The sequence below is a fragment of the Schistosoma haematobium genome, chromosome 5 (genome assembly GCF_000699445.3).
Source record: "Schistosoma haematobium chromosome 5, whole genome shotgun sequence".
In the NCBI taxonomy this organism is placed as follows: Eukaryota; Metazoa; Platyhelminthes; class Trematoda; order Strigeidida; family Schistosomatidae; genus Schistosoma; species Schistosoma haematobium.
Window position 1 is genome coordinate 21,826,934 of NC_067200.1, and position 17,482 is coordinate 21,844,415.

General features: G+C 37.0%; 1 protein-coding gene across 2 annotated transcripts; it reads right to left on the reverse strand.

The window, feature by feature from the left end:
• Positions 1-2,503: 2,503 nt before the first annotated feature.
• Positions 2,504-15,828, reverse strand: CARNMT1_1 (Carnosine N-methyltransferase). Of its 2 annotated transcripts, XM_012941423.3 has the most exons (9): positions 15,786-15,828; positions 15,413-15,611; positions 15,189-15,375; positions 14,912-15,150; positions 13,674-13,814; positions 11,495-11,673; positions 8,188-8,301; positions 5,076-5,179; positions 2,504-3,749 (listed from the first exon to the last, which is right to left on the reverse strand). In XM_012941423.3, the coding sequence occupies exons 2-9, from the start codon at positions 15,499-15,501 to the stop codon at positions 3,558-3,560; spliced, it is 1,245 nt and encodes a 414-aa protein (XP_012796877.1). In that variant the 5' UTR covers positions 15,502-15,611; positions 15,786-15,828; the 3' UTR covers positions 2,504-3,557. The 2 variants fall into 2 exon arrangements, with proteins under 2 accessions (XP_012796877.1, XP_051065183.1); XM_051217743.1 differs by adding an exon at positions 13,864-13,905 and having other exon boundaries at positions 8,188-11,673; positions 15,189-15,611.
• Positions 15,829-17,482: the final 1,654 nt, after the last annotated feature.

Here is a 17,482-nt window from a genome sequence, read left to right on the forward strand (position 1 = left end):
ACTCCACCTCCTCCATACACCACCACCTCAAATCACAAACACACATTTGGCCGAACACCGTGTACTCACTCAGAAACTACCACATGTCACATCACAATCTCAGATGGAAACAAACACAAATCGCTTCATTCATTCTCTCCACCTCGCACTCGCATGTGCATTCTCTCATCCTCTCCCATCCAATCACACAAGCACGTTGAAAGTGCTTGCGACTCAGATATCTTCTCTCGGATTGACAAGTTGACGACAATTGAAACGATATTTCAAGAGACGAACAGACTGAAGTGTGGATCGCCACTGACTCGAGTGAACAGACAGGATTCTGAATGACGTTCAGTGAATGGGTCGATCATGTGCACAATCATGTTTGCAAGCATGTATGCACACACACAATGATGAGGCGATTGTGTGTGGATTGGGGGACTACATGTGCACTACACACAAAGCCACACCGGGACACATGTGAAGCGGTACACTAGAACCAGTGTGTAACACAGGTGAGGATAGAACCGACTGATTGTGTGATTGCTCACAACCATAGTCAGTGTGCTTCTCAATTCGATACTGTGCTTTGTTGACGATGCGGTAGATGAACAGCGAGTTTCCGTCCGATCACCAACTCACATGTCTTGCCGATTATTGTGACATTCATCTGTAGATATTTTCACCTCGATTGCTCGTCCAATAGAATGCGTCTGACTGGATAATTCACGTGTTGGTGTCGATGGAGAGAGTGCACATGAAAAATTGTGCTTTGTGCAGTTTGGTCAGGCAAAGTTGTGATGTGGTGTATTTCAGCTGGACACATAGTGCATAGTGTTGACGATATTGCTGATGTTGGCACGTTGTAGGTGGTGGTGTCTGTCGGTGCTGTTGGACAGTTAGTTCGAGACAGTCGGAGATGATCGGACAGAGTTGGAGGTAGGGTTGGTGATCGTTTTCGGAGTGAATGATATAGTGTGTGTGCGTGAATGCATGCATGATTTGTTTGCGAGTGGGTGTTAGTTGTAGTTGTAGTTGCGGATTCAGTGTGAGGTGTAGGAATAGTCGCGACCGTGGTGTAGTGGCTATCATGGCTGCCTTCCAAGCAGTCGACCCGGGTTCGACTCCCGGCGGTCGCAGGCGACTTTGAAATCACCAACAACAACCCCATCATTCACATACAGACATCACAGAGTGAGTTCCGCCATACAAACGCACACACAACACACACCCGACCACACTCAAGACAACACACTCTGCTCCCACGTAGTCCGGACAGACAAACAACTCGTTTATCATTGTCTCCACACCTCAACATCGACTGTCCGAAACGCCACGACACACCAGTGTGGCCGACTCGTATCACAGCATAAACACACGTTCGTCTACCCACTACGACAGATCACCCAACTGATGCACCAATCAAGCTTCATCATGATTCCTTCAAAATCAACTACTCACTCATAAACTCCTCTCTTCCTCAAACTCCACCTCCTCCATACACCACCACCTCAAATCACAAACACACATTTGGCCGAACACCGTGTACTCACTCAGAAACTACCACATGTCACATCACAATCTCAGATGGAAACAAACACAAATCGCTTCATTCATTCTCTCCACCTCGCACTCGCATGTGCATTCTCTCATCCTCTCCCATCCAATCACACAAGCACGTTGAAAGTGCTTGCGACTCAGATATCTTCTCTCGGATTGACAAGTTGACGACAATTGAAACGATATTTCAAGAGACGAACAGACTGAAGTGTGGATCGCCACTGACTCGAGTGAACAGACAGGATTCTGAATGACGTTCAGTGAATGGGTCGATCATGTGCACAATCATGTTTGCAAGCATGTATGCACACACACAATGATGAGGCGATTGTGTGTGGATTGGGGGACTACATGTGCACTACACACAAAGCCACACCGGGACACATGTGAAGCGGTACACTAGAACCAGTGTGTAACACAGGTGAGGATAGAACCGACTGATTGTGTGATTGCTCACAACCATAGTCAGTGTGCTTCTCAATTCGATACTGTGCTTTGTTGACGATGCGGTAGATGAACAGCGAGTTTCCGTCCGATCACCAACTCACATGTCTTGCCGATTATTGTGACATTCATCTGTAGATATTTTCACCTCGATTGCTCGTCCAATAGAATGCGTCTGACTGGATAATTCACGTGTTGGTGTCGATGGAGAGAGTGCACATGAAAAATTGTGCTTTGTGCAGTTTGGTCAGGCAAAGTTGTGATGTGGTGTATTTCAGCTGGACACATAGTGCATAGTGTTGACGATATTGCTGATGTTGGCACGTTGTAGGTGGTGGTGTCTGTCGGTGCTGTTGGACAGTTAGTTCGAGACAGTCGGAGATGATCGGACAGAGTTGGAGGTAGGGTTGGTGATCGTTTTCGGAGTGAATGATATAGTGTGTGTGCGTGAATGCATGCATGATTTGTTTGCGAGTGGGTGTTAGTTGTAGTTGTAGTTGCGGATTCAGTGTGAGGTGTAGGAATAGTCGCGACCGTGGTGTAGTGGCTATCATGGCTGCCTTCCAAGCAGTCGATCCGGGTTCGACTCCCGGCGGTCGCAGGCGATTTTGAAATCACCAACAACAACCCCATCATCCACATACAGACATGATAGTGTGAGTTCCTCCACACACACACACCTGTACACATTCTTTTACCATGGATTCGTGACAGACCAATAACTCGCCATCATTTTTCCATACCTCAACTATTAGTAGCTGTAACCTCTCGTGTCGTAATTGTTTCCAGCTCACGTTTATCATTTTGTCGTTTTTATTTTTGGAAAAAATTTTATGGTGTAAAATAATTGAGAAATCTTCCAATAATGTTTATCAGATATTTTTTCGATTATTGAATATTCCTAATAACTTCATTATTTCAGTTCACATTGTCATTTTATATTTTAGTCGTATATTATTCAAGAATTTTGTTTAATGTTGACAACATAGTCAATCGAGATCATAAATCGATTGATGTTAGATCAGTATTGCAAACCTAAAAGCACTGAATGGCTATTTCATCCTATTGTAGGATTTCTCAGTAATGTGCATCCACGATACCACTCGCATGATCTTCACAACCTTATAATTGACAACGTATTCACATTATATTTTATAACTCAACATTATTTTCAATAAACAATCATGATATAAAGATAAGAACAATCTTATACATTTGTATATATACTTTATAATCAAAATACATCGATCAAAGATGAATGATAATTAATCGTTGTTGTTCAAATACACAACAGTCTAATCATTTAAACAAAGGCACTACAACACTTTCATATACTGTATTGAATGCTTATTAACTCAGATAAGAATACAATGGATAAACTGGATCTAATGAGTTATGTAATACCATTTTGAAAGGAAAAAAAAAGAACGACTGCAAAGTTAAAAACCTAGAAAAAAAATAACAAATTTTTATTATCAAATCTTGAACACCTTGAAATGAACATCAAAACAATTACTTGCTTATAATAAGAATGTTTTGATTGGCAGGGTTTGTTATATAAAATTGTGTAATTATTCCATATCATTGATAGTTGAAGTAGTCGTATTCAATGTTGACATTAATTTTGTTACATTCGTTTCAGTTGTTGGTGATATTGTTGTTATAAATGGTTTACGAAATAAACCATATACACAATTATAATTATATGATAGCATTGATGATGAATTTTGTGTATAACCACATTGAATATTAGATTTTTCACGCTAAATTTTATAATAAAATAATTTTAAAGAAAAAAGATAATGAGAATAAATGATTATCAAAACAGAATAAACATTATTATAAATAAAGATGGATAGTAGCTGGCAGTGGAAAGAAGGACGTGCGTTTCGTCCTATATGAGACTCGACAACTAGATTTACCTGTATCCTAGATTTGATGTTCACTCCAGGACTCAAATCTAGTACCGTTTGCTTTAAACACCAACGCGTTATCCACTTAGCTACTGAGTCCTGATAGATACCTGCTTGTGCAATGAGGTGAAGTTTAAATTCACTTGGTGTTCTTTTACTTGTATTTTCCCATTGATGTCTTTAAAACTGAAACTGATCAGTCTCATGTTGGTATCATCTGCAGATCGCCTCGGTATAGCCTTAAATCACAAGCTTTCTAAGCAAAGATGGATAGTGGCTAGCAGTATAATCCTGTTTGACGCGCGTTTTGTTCTATTTGGAACTCGTCAACTGCATGTCCTGCATTCCCGAGTTGATATTCGCTTTTCGTTCTCTCAATTTTGTAAACAACACCGGTGCCACGAGAAGGCAGTGAGTAGGACTTCCCTGGCAGTGGTTGTATATACGTGTCCACTTGAGAGCATTTTGAGTGGGAGAGCTAACTCTTCCCGCTCTCGGCCGTACCAGGGCATTTGGGGAACGTATCAGGGTGCACAAATGTGAAAATGACCAACACTTCTGAAGATGTCCAATAATAATATATTTTCGCTCATTTGATTGGCACTGGAAATTTAGACTAAGTAAATTTAATGACAGTTTGTCAGCTTTCCGATGCATTGAACTAATTTACATATTTCAAAAAAATATTCTATACATAATGAATATTAGTATAGGATGGCTGTGGAGATTGAAGAATCTTGTGATTTTATATCACAGACTAATGTTGAACAACCATGAGAAACCAAATGGTACTGGATAGTTATCTCTTTATGGATCGAATCCAGGATCATAAGACCAAGAGAGAAAGAGAGCAATTAATCTCCGGACCACTAAGTTACCATTCAATGGCTTATACGGTTACCTTAAGGTTAAGCGCTTGAAGTGAGGTCTAACAGTTTTGGGTTTGATTCCTGTCATAGTCATGGATCCTCATTGCTGAGGGATTCCACACTTGAACCAAATAATTGTCCAATATCTCCTGCTTTTCAATAACTGTCTGAATAGTTAGTCTGTGATGTAAACTATAACAAACATAATAAATCGTTACATATAAATATTGAACAAAATCACAAAAACCAATCAACTTAGTTATAATTATATTATTGCATCATTGTAAAAAACTAAATTATATCTTACCACAATTTCAAAACCTAATCGTTTAATAGCTAAACGAAGTTCTGTATAACTTAATTCTAAAGAATCTTCACCAGGTATATCAGAGAAATGATATAATAATGGACCTAAAATATAAAATGATACAAATATTATACAAAAACAAGGAATTACATAGAATGATTACACAAAAACATAGGTATGTACTGTTCAGAATATTCATTACTATTATTGTAGTGAACAAAAACACAAATGAGGACAACTGAATGTATTTGAGCATAAAATTACAAAACATCTCAATAAAATCTGAGAACCATACAGTAAATAGTTAATTTGCAAATCTCATTTCATCGTCTAAAATTTCATTGTTTATGCATTTTCATACTAATTTCTCTCCGTTTCCGTTCTTTCCCTCTTGATCTTCTACTGAAATACATTCTGTCTGACTATCGTTATATACTACTTATGTGGATATAAGTAGTACATGCAAAGAACTGATAATTTAATAGTTAAAAGGCTTAGTTTTTCAACAAGTAAATTGTAAGTTCAAAAACTTTAGCTCTAAGCTAATTAAGTTTTTCGAGGATGCTCAATCTCGGAAATTTGAACTTTCAATTTTCGTGCCAAAAAGCGCTCACTTTTACCTTTATTTTGTATTTCCCACTTGGAAGGATTCGAAATGTCATTGGTCTGTTTCCTCTTTTAATACGCTATTTCATGATATTCCCCAATGACATTTTTATACTGTATATATGTACTTAAGTTGTGTGCCTGTTCATCCGTGTTTCCAACTGCTTGTAGAATATGCTTTTCCCTTGGGTGATTCTGGTTTTCTCCTTCTAGTTGACAGAGCCGGGGCACAGTGAGTAGTTTAGCTAATCTTGTTGTTGTGTTGCTGATCCTTCATTCCGTTTGCCGATTTTAGAGGATCTTACAATCTCTTCAAACATAGCAAAGTTCGAAAGACTTTATCAATGTCACTAGTCCTTATTAAAAACAACCTATCTTAAATTCTGGTTGAACAGGTTTTGTGGGAGTGGTTTAACTTATAGATTGTATTTATCACAGATTGGTCGTGGAGTATCACTGAAAACTACAAGACATAAAACAGGTGTTTTATTCTAGTATCAAACTGTTCACATGTGGGAACTTGTGACCCCACAAATGGATTTGAATTCAAAACCTTTACGTCATGCGGAAAATCTCTAAACACTAGAACCAATGGGTGAACGTCTAATTGTATGATCCAGACTGTAATCGATTTGTGAAATAAAGTGATGATCATATAATGTAATTGGACAATCCAGTAGTTCCAATGATTAGGGATTTTCTGCTAGGCCTGATCTTGGATTTAATCAGTGAAGATGGGGACTATTAAGGAATCTCGTTACAAGGACGAAATGTCTTCAATGTTCCATGGCTTTAAATGAAAGTACAGCTGACATTAGTCTGTAACAAATGCGACCTGCAAATCTGGCTAGGTATATTAGCCTGTACTTTATTATAGTAAAGGTTTATATTTTTCTATCGTTAATATTCAGAACTAAATTTAATCACTTTTAGTTGACATACAAACTAACTTTGGGCAAGTTCCTCGATAATGTTTGTAATTAGTAGTGAGATTCAGAGCACGAGGCATTTCGTTTTATTTATAACTTTCCAGACGAGTGCAATGGTGATAAACAGTGACGATCAACACACAAAAAAATGCTTATTCACCGAGTACTTGAATATGGAAGTTAATGCTACTATCCGGTTTTCAGCTAATAGAACTCAAATTGTTAAACATTATTAAAACTATATATTTAAAACGACATATGTACGACACATATACGAGCATTTCATTGAAAGATAACATAACAGAATATAACATAGAACTTAATCAGTTTACATTTGATTACTTAGGTACATAACCCTTACAGTCTGCTTTGCTATTCTTATATATCTAAGTTAATAGAATATTTGCTTAGTTGAGTTGCTTCTCTATGTAAGTTACTCAGAAAAGACAGGAAATTACCTGTGAAGCTTCAACAACTGAAGTGATTAGGACACGTTACGTATGATCAGTCATAATCAAACCAGAATTGTAATGCTGAACATGTTAGAAGAGGTTATTCACTTCCAGTTTGAGATCTATGTGCACCACAACTGTAAATCACGAGTTACAGGTTTTAAATAGAATGATTTAGGATGGGTTCAGCAATGGTACACGCACGATTCACCGTCTATGTGATTCTTAACATTGAATTTAATATCATTCTATAACTAACTTTCATTCGTCAACTTCATTCATTATTTTACACTTATATTTTTTATATTTCTACTATAACTGACACAATCATTCATTCTCCTATACTTAAAATGATAGCGGTTCCTAATCACTGTGGTGAAAAGAAAAATAGAAAATATGGCTAACGATTACCTGCACCAGGTTCTACATTTTTTTAAAGACAGGCAAGATATATCAAATAACAGGTATTTCTGACTAGTCGAATTTACAAAAAAACATCAGTCAGTCAGCAACAACGTAGAACTTCGTACGTACGTACATCAGTTCGAGTTACCATACCACATTAGCACACAGATACAATTGTCGATTCAAATCCCATAGTGATAGAGGTAAGATTAGGGTTCGAAGATGTAATTCAAGGAGTATAATCCAATGAAATAAATTTGAAAAGAGAAAAAAGGGACACGAACAATTCAGAAAATTAGAATTTAGAAGAACACAAAGATTGGATACACCTGTACTACAAAGAGATAATTCAGGATGAAATGTGAATTGTTCAAAGCCTCTTGTTTTGACTGTCTCTAAGCCCTTAGTAACAAGGAAATAACACGAACCATATTAGGTCACTTAGACTAATGGTCAAACTTCTTCAAACTAGAAATTCAATAAGTAGAAAGGGGTGACTAAATAATATAAAAATTGGTGAAATAATAATAACTCGATTAGCCAATCATCATATGTTCTCAGGCCCGTACCATACCGTACTTATGATATTTTAAGGGGATGTTGGGCAGAATCATTAGGCTTTCCAACAAACACATGTGTCTCGTTAAAAGCCAACTGACTACATAAAAACTTGTATATCTAATAAATGAATATCTTTGTAGTGCATGAACTTATACATACCAAAATTGATCCAATAACCGCCAGGTTTAAGTATACGCCAAATGGTATCCAAATAACTAAGAATATTATGTGCTGTGTCAATGAAAAACACAGTGGCTATACAATCCCATGTATCTGTGTTTAAATCAGGAAAAAAATTAAGCACAAAACCAATAAGTATTAATGATTTCAGAATGAAGTGGAAAGAAGGACGGGAAGTAGAATAAATTGTTCTCATAATGATATCGTTTAAAAAGACTTAGTTTATTGACTTAGAAACAAAGCCAACAAATGCCCTGGTATGGCCGAGAATGGGGAGAGTCAGCTCTCCCTCTCGAAATGTTCTCACATGGCCACGTACACACAACCACTGCCAGGGAAGTCCTACTCACTGCCTTCTCGCAACATTACTGCTGTTTACGAAATCGAGAGGACGAATAGCGAATGTCCGTCACTTTAACAGGGTTAGTAGACACGGAGAGTCCACCTATAGGAGTTGGAATACCCTCATTCCAAACTAATCATGCATATGTGCTCCATGATCCTGAAGGAACAAATGGCGTATGAACCAATCGTTGTTCACCGACTACCATGGGACTGCATCTCCTGACGTTGCTCAACTACCTTATGGATTAGACATTTATGTTAAAGGCTCAGGGTGTGGCCTCCTAAGAAAACCAGCTGTTTCGATTCGGGCACCCGGGCAGCATCTTAGCGCTCACACATATCGAATGATTTATGTTGTGCATATCTATTTTGTGCCTCCTTGTACTAATGTTTATGTGTTTAAACAAATAAATAAATAGAAATAAAATGTTCGTTAAATAATTCAAAATTGGAATGACGTCAGTTTAAAAGACTAAGACAGTGTGTGGTTCTTAACTGGTTTCTAGAAGAGGTGCCCCTTTATATGAAACTTGGTTAATCACCATCCAACTTATCAGTGCTATGCCAATTCTGTTTAAAGAGACAGTTAAGAAAATGGATTTTACTAAACGAGTAAAAATCAGCATGTAATACCTATACCACTCATCATCGAAAGTGAGATCATCACTGTACAACACAAACTAACGATAGACGATATAGAAGTTGTTCAAACAAAACAACAGGGATATTGAATAGAGGATTAAAAAAATTGATTATAGTTTGTTGTTTTCCTTTCAACTACATAAAAGTGAATATGTTTAGTCATTTTGAATGATCAAAATAACTTGCAATTTAAAGGAAAGAATTGTTCAAAAAGAGTAATTTATTTGAAATATAAATCAAACTAGAATTTAAAGTTATAAAAGGGGTTTTTGTAACTGTTTGAGGTCAGGGTTAAAGAATACTTAGTCAGTGAAATACAATACAGAACCTAGCACATGTCTACATTCATTCGAGTTGATATACCCTATTAAAACATTAAGATAACACTGTCACGGCAAATCCAAAAGTAGTAAATGTGGTAACAGAAAAGATTAGACATCGAACACACTGTTCGAGAAAATATGAATCTAGTGAAATAAAAAGTATTTGTAGAGTTTAATACTTAGGGTTTAAGGGAAAACAAAGTGTGAACGCACATAAGCTACAGTGAACGACTCTGAGCTATGTCATTCATTCTTTAAGCATTGGCTACGATAATCACACGGACCCCAGTCAGGTGGTCTCCACCTACCTATATGCCTTAGTCCAACAGTCACTGACTCCAAAGACTGATCCCACATCTTGGTTTGGCCGCCCCTATTTTTCCTGCAAACAACTTCTACACCAGTCATCATTGCCCGTCGAGGTAGTCGGTGGATGGCCATATATAATACATGTCCTAGGTATCTCAGTCGATAATGATTCACTATCTCGTCAATCGGTTTGCCATACCAACGTAGTACTATGCGTATAACCTTAGAATTTCTAACTTGATGTTTCAAAAAATTTATTTGAAGACACGTGAGAATGAATACCAGCAACCCATGAATATACTCTATTTTCAAAATGCCACGTTTCACAGTCAGAGTCGGTGGTTTGTAACCTTTATTTGACTTGATAAAAGAAATAGTTTGGACATTTCTAATACTTTCCCGTTAATTATAATCATATTCTAGTAAGTTCAACTCAAATATTGCCTTCCTTAAAGCCCCAAATTTTGTTATGCGACGTAAGAGATACTATCTTAAATATTTGCTAACACAAGTGGTACAGGAAGAAGGACTTCAAAGGTCAAATGTTAACCTACAACGGTAACAATGCAACAAAACATAAAGAGGTTATTAAACACACACTATTCAGAAGGGCGAAAACCCAATGAAGTACTCTTGGTACACAAAAAGTTGAAAAACATTCATACTTTATCCGTCTTCCGTAAGAATCGCTACTCCGCAATTTCATCAAAAAGGTATCTAAAGGACTGAAACACCATCAAAATGATATGTAATCATTGATATCACTGTACGTCAATAACCTTGGATATAAATTTCATCGAAGCATTACATTCAAACCAATGAGCAATCAATACACGCATCGACACAAATCTAATCCATTAACCTATACGGGAGAGTTTAATAGATCTTAAGGTTAAACGGTAACCGAACAGAACAGCTGACATGAATGAAAGGACAAATGAAGACAACAAAATCTAAGAAAACTATCAATCACAAACAAGGCTGTCATGACAGATTAACAAAACACATGTGGAATAACTATATATGAATTAGGCGCTGATGTTGTCCAGAACGACAATAAAGAATCCACAATTAAACTATATACCTCAGAAAACAAAATACTACCAAAAGTCTCGAATTAAGATGTTGATTTTCTAAAATAATAAATTTTTAGAATAATCACTCTAAACATTCACAAAAACCCTATTATAAACTTAGATTACAATTTCATTTATATTCTAAACAAAATAATCTTTATGAACAGTTCCCTTCTTCAAATTGTAAACTATGCTGTTTATAGTTGACTGAACACTGGATAGTGATCAATGTCATGTGTATCAGGTCCTTCTTAGTGCAGACCACATTCTATCGATCAATTTGCAATGTGGCCACTATTCTAGGAGACTCGACATTGTGTGCATTATGTTGAGATAGGATGGTGGTTGGAAGTAGTCAATAAGAAACCCTTGACATAAGTTTCGTGCTGTTTGGTAATCTATGTTGACAATTCGAAATAACTAAGCATATCAACTTGTATGTAACTGAAGGGAAAACAACGAACTACAATGAATTTATTATATTCTGGTATCAGTGTTGTTTCTTCTTTTGTTTACTTTTGTAAAGAAGGACAATTATAATTAGAGCAATTTCATGTATCGGTATACACTAACAAACAAAAACACACATACTTGGATCAGTATAAATTTCAACGAAATCTCCAGCTGCCATAGAAAATTGAACATTAGCAGGTAAATCTGCTGGACATACATCAGGGAAATGAACAGGGGTTATTTGATCTTTACGTGACATATTATTACAAAATTGACCGATCCATGGATATAATTTATACTCATTAACTTGTTTGCATCTGAAAATGTAGGAAAATCAATATGAAAGTTTGCAAATACAAAGACCACTTAGTAATCCGTAGACAATGTGAAACCAGAAGCAATAGGTTATTTATTTTATTTAACCATATAAACACCGGTACAAGGAGGCACAAAATAAATCATTCGATATGTGTGAGGGCTGAGATACTATCCGGGTGCCCAAATCGAAACAGGTGGTTTTCTTAGGAGGCCGCACCCCGGGCCTTCGACATAAATGTCTAATCCATAAGGTAGTTGAGCAACGTCAGGAGATGCAGTCCCATGGTAGTCGGTGAACAACGATTGGTTCATACGCCATTTGTTCCTTCAGGATCATGGAGCACATGTGCATGATTAGTTTGGAATGAGGGTATTCCAACTCCTATAGGTGGACTCTCCGTGTCTACTAACCCTGTTAAAGTGACGGACATTCGCTATTCGTCCTCTCGATTTCGTAAACAGCAGTAATGTTGCGAGAAGGCAGTGAGTAGGACTTCCCTGGCAGTGGTTGTATATACGTGTCCACTTGAGAGCATTTCTACAGTGAGCTGACTCTCCCCACTGTCGACCGTGCCAGGCCATTATACTACATAAGGAAACTTATTCCGCTCAACAGTTTGCAGGCTTGTTTTAGTAATTCAGTATGGTGAGTCATTAATCAGCAAAAGTAATATCATTTCACACGATCGATTGATAAGAATTCGAATCACTATCTTAACAATCACAAACTGAGTAGACCATTCAATTAAACCTTAAAACCATCTACTACACACCGAAATTGGAGGAATATCAGAGATATTGATTTGAAGAGTTAAATTTTCGAAAGAAACCTTCAAACGCCCCTTTGTATTTGCCTCGATGTTCACTATTGATGAATACTGAATCATATGATTTAAGCATAACTCATACAGGTCTACATACATTTGGTTTTAAGTTACACCATTTTTAGCGTAAGACGACTTATAATACCTGATGCAATCAGGTGTCGAGGTTTAAACCTATAACTATTCGGTTGAAAACTGACTGTCTTGAACATTAACAAAAGTCATCACCTCTCAGCTAACATTTCAAGTCAGTGACCACATTTGCATGTTTGACATTTTCGATTAGGAATAGCATGGTTAGTTGGAAAACACAGTGAATCTCATCTGAAACACAGCCAAGGATTATATGAGTAGAAAGTAAGAAGTGGACAATCGCGCTACAGCTACAAATATCTACTGTTGTTTTACTGAACAGTAGAACAACTTAGAACCAATTTTTAAAAATGTAACATTTTGTTCTTAGATTCTCCGTTGTCGTCAAATGGACTTAGTCCGTGAAACTGATAACTAAATTTTCGGAAAACTCCTTTAGTAGGTTGCTATTAACTGGTTACAATAATTAGTTACACTTAGACTTTGCATCAGCGTGTTGCAAACACAGGACACATTCCTGAGTTGCAATTCGGATTTTGGATACTGAAATACGCTTTATAAATGAAGATCGAGAACTTCAACCTTTAAAACAACCACCTTGAGAATTTAGCAGTGAATTTCGAAACAGAAGCGTTAGTGATGATTACGAAAATAGATAAACGCAAAGTAGCAATCATTACTGGAAATAAGGAATAATGGAGTTGGAAAAGGACTAGGGATGATGAGAATCTTCCACCTATTTCTTTTAGAAAAAATGATATTATCAGCCTCCTGGACAGCATAAATTATGCTAAATTGTAATGTTGAAAGTCCTTGAATAATAAGTCAGAGTTTAAGTCTGATTAACTACCCACTTTCACTCACACAGATGGTATAATATGATCTCACCTAATTTTTTAATAAAACTTAATAATAATAAGAGCAGAATTTGGAGAAAATATTCAAATTATCAGGTACCACTACATTTACTAACAAACATTTAGACCGACTAACCTCATACATTCGACTGTAAGATGTTATTTTGCAATAAATTATGAAATAAAATAATGCTGGTCAAAATAAATATATGCTTAACAACATACGTGTTTAGAATAAAATAAGCTGGAATAAGCATGTACAAGCTCCATTCATTTCCTTGGCATGTGTAGCCAAGATGAGCAAGTTCCCAAGCCAATCGACCAAGGCCAGCCCCTGGGACTAGGATGTTGACGTTTGCAGGATTTCTAAAACAAGAAACAGTATGGTAAAGTCCTGTTTATAACCAAAACTAACCATGTTGAATTTTGTTCACTAATCCCGGAGGTAAAATGACAGCTTTAGTAAGAAAATTGGATAAACCGAAAGAAATTAGTTAGTAAATAAGCATTACGCGTATATAATGCACTAAGGCACGCTGTATTTGTAACTTGAAAACGTTAAAGACCTCTACATGAACAATATTGGCCGTCCTATCGTTGTGAAACCTAGTTCTTTAGGATTGGGAGATTCGTTCTAAAAACCTGGGCGGTTAACAATAACGTGGCTAAATTAACATGTGCTGGTTTATGTGCTCGGTCTTGAGCCACACAATTTACGCAGAGGTTTATTATACCAACCAGGTATTTGAACTATTGGGTGACGCCGGGTTCGAACCTGAGAATGGCTGGTTGAAAGCCGTACTTTAATTGGTGCACTGCAGCCTACATTACTGGACATAGAGCAACAAAATCCACTGTACACGTGACTCAATCTTTAACACTGAAAATACCCGCAGTGATAGAAACAAACAAAGCAAACAAGATGGTCATTAAAACAGTTGGCTAGTAAAATGAGCAAGGATCCCATTATACCCTATTGGAAAAGAGCAGAATCTGTCCATTTACTATGAACATGGGTTTAGCCCATCTCGATAGCTAATAGATCTGATGTAGATTTATATCAAATGTTTGGTAACAGCATGGTTTAGAAATGACGTTTAGATTATTCTTATCATTTTTTGCAAATGTTTCACCTGGAAGAATATGGCATCTCGTGATTATCAACCTTTGAATGTAATAGATGTTTGTACTTATTCAGTAGTGCCCTACATACTACGTTCTACAAGTTTAGCAAACATAGTTAACAGCTATTTCCGCGAGTATCTACATTCACCGACAACTAGAAGGAACTTGTAATATTTGGAATGAACTGTAGTTGGCGAAAATAAGGTCATGTCGATATACTTAACAAGATTTTCGCACTGAAATAAAATTCAAATATTCCACTTTAAAATTGCATGGTTTGAAATTTTATAATTACTTAAAATAATAATTAAAAATATAATTGTTGGTTACAAACTTACACTTTCTTTGGGTTAAACAGTTCTAAAACATCATTAAGTACAAATTGATAACATATATCCCGCTCTGGTTTTCCTTCAGCTGACCAATCTCTTACAAATTGTTTTAAAGCTGATCGAACTTTATCCATTTCTGTATTTGTAAATGCAAAAGGACCAATTTTTTCCCGGGGACCGACCGCGTGACTGTTATCTAAATCTGTTCCGTTTGATGAACCAACTGTGCCATTCAACTCACAAGCCTTGATAACAAAATTAACGTTAATCACAGTCAACCTACATGTTCCCCGTTGAAAATGTCTGGAGCGGAATGCTTAATAATGCTGGCTATTAAATCATTGTTGTGCAGGATGCATTCCTCAACCTTTTTGAGGTTATCATCAAATTCACGAATAAGTTTATGGTGAGTAGACGGTAACGAGTAATAATAAGCTCGCGAGCGTTCGACTCTTTTAAGAAGATGTGGACTGCATACAATTGTGAAATATGTGCATCAAATCATACCCAAAAAACCTAAAAGCTGACAGAGTTTTGACGAAATGATGATGATCCATTTCAGCAGCTTCCTTCAATTCCTCGTCGGTCCCCGTCATCCTACTAATGTAATTCTGAGTTGTCAGTTAGGCTATGTTAGCAAATACGTCGTATGGGAAATACAAGTGAATTGTTCAGAGAGCAACTATCAACTAGGCAATAGAAAAATCTGAAAGAGAAGAACAAGTGTTAGTTTTCTCAAATATCTCGAGATCGAATTCGATCGAGTGACCAGGCTCAATAAGATACCATATAAAACGGAGAAAATAAAGAAGCCGAGGTGCAATGCAATCTTACAAATAAAAAGTCAAATATAAGCAAGCTCTCTAATAACGTGTTTTACAGGACATAAACGATATCCAAAAGGTACAAAAAACAAGGGTGCCTCGGACTGACCTTGAAATTATGAGTGTTCAGTACCCAATATCTAAGAAGCAGATTAAAAATTTGTGTAGTAATACAGAAGGCTTATGGCCTCTGTTATTTCTTTTCTAGCAAACTTCTGTGAGTGTCTAGCCTTCTTTTGAATGAGTCAAGTGAAGGTGCGAGCACCGCCACTTCGAGTAACAGGTTCCAAGAATTGATGACGCAATGTGAAAACCATTATGCCACGGGTACTTTGTTCGTTCTTGGCTCTTCCACGCGCCTACTATATCGTCTGAGATATCTCTATCTAGTGGAAAGAAAAATAGAAGGCATATTGGGTTCAAAATCATTTCTCAGTATTTTATATAACAATCAGATCACCTCTAAATCTACGATAGGAGTAAGTAGGTCTAGCTTTTCAAGCCGCTACTTGTGTGGTTAACCCCATAGTTCTGAAATGGCGCAGGTATCTGCCCCCTGTACTCTTTCCAGTATACCGGATTCACCTTTAAAGCATGAGCTTGCATCCTGAATGCAATTCTCAAGCTAAGGCTTGAGAAGGTTGTGTTCACGGTAGTGAACATGCTAATATCTAACTTGGTGAATGTCTGTTCTAAAGCCCAAAGATTTCTTAACTCCTCAGCTGCAGCTTCCCGACAGTGGACCGTGGTTTTAAAATAAAGACTCTGTCAGCCGAAGATCCTTGTTAGACAAGACCACAAGTAAAGACGCTTCCCCTGTGCTGTGTATATTTACCTTTGTATCCCCAAAACGCATATAAACACATTTTGCCGCGTTCGTAGTCATCAGTCACTCTTTAAATCACCTAATTACAATATTTAAATCCGCTCGAAGTGCTCGTACATCTGCGTCTCTAGTCATTTATTACCAGATTTTCACACCATCAGCATATAGTAAAATTGGGTTGTAGCGGTAAATAAATCCTCAAAATAAATAGCTCTGTAAGTGTTAGACATTGGTGAAATACCTAGAATTTATTTTTACTTTCTGTTTACCACCTACTAGAAAATTTTTAAGCCATTTTAGGAAAGGTCCGGCGACGCCTAGATTTTCCAGCTTCAAGAGCAGTCTATTTGTTCGAACCTTATCAAATGCTTTGCAGAAGTCTATGTAGACAACATCCACTGATGTTCGATGGAAGTTTTCTTGGCAGGAGATCTGACTCCAGTTATATCATATGTTTGGCTGTGATTGAAATATACATATCGCCAATTTTCGTATATAATCATCGATTTAAATTTCGTTCGTCAATAGAAGAATTAAATGAGTCAAGTACGAGGATGAATTTCGGATACGTATACTTCATACAATCGTTGATCTAGACAAAAGACAGTAGTTCATTCTGTCTTGCTGACTTTTCCGTGTCCAAAGTTCTAGGAGCCTCAAGTACATCGTCTCGATCAAAATGCACGGTGAGCAAACGACTGGTTTTCTGCGGCTCGCCATCTGTTTTCTTGAGCCCTGATGTAATAAGGTTTATTATGTTCACCTTTGATGTCACAGAACCGCTGAACTGCTAGTCTCTGAGGTATCATGAAGGTCTTTTTCTGTATATCTTCAGAGACGAAATTCATTATAAGGGGAAGGAGTTTACTTTTCGCTCTGGTTCCGTATCTGTACAAGTGACACAGATTTCATGAGATGGTACCAAAC

Excerpts from the sequence above, each read along its gene's own strand:
- CARNMT1_1 (XM_012941423.3), bottom strand. The coding sequence starts at position 15,501 with ATGACGGGGACCGACGAGGAATTGAAGGAAGCTGCTGAAATGGATCAT. Across the intron at positions 11,674-13,673 it reads GCTTATTTTATTCTAAACAC|ATGCAAACAAGTTAATGAGT; the intron begins GTATGTTGTTAA and ends CTACATTTTCAG. Across the intron at positions 8,302-11,494 it reads TGAAATTTATACTGATCCAA|ATACATGGGATTGTATAGCC; the intron begins GTATGTGTGTTT and ends ATTTAAACACAG.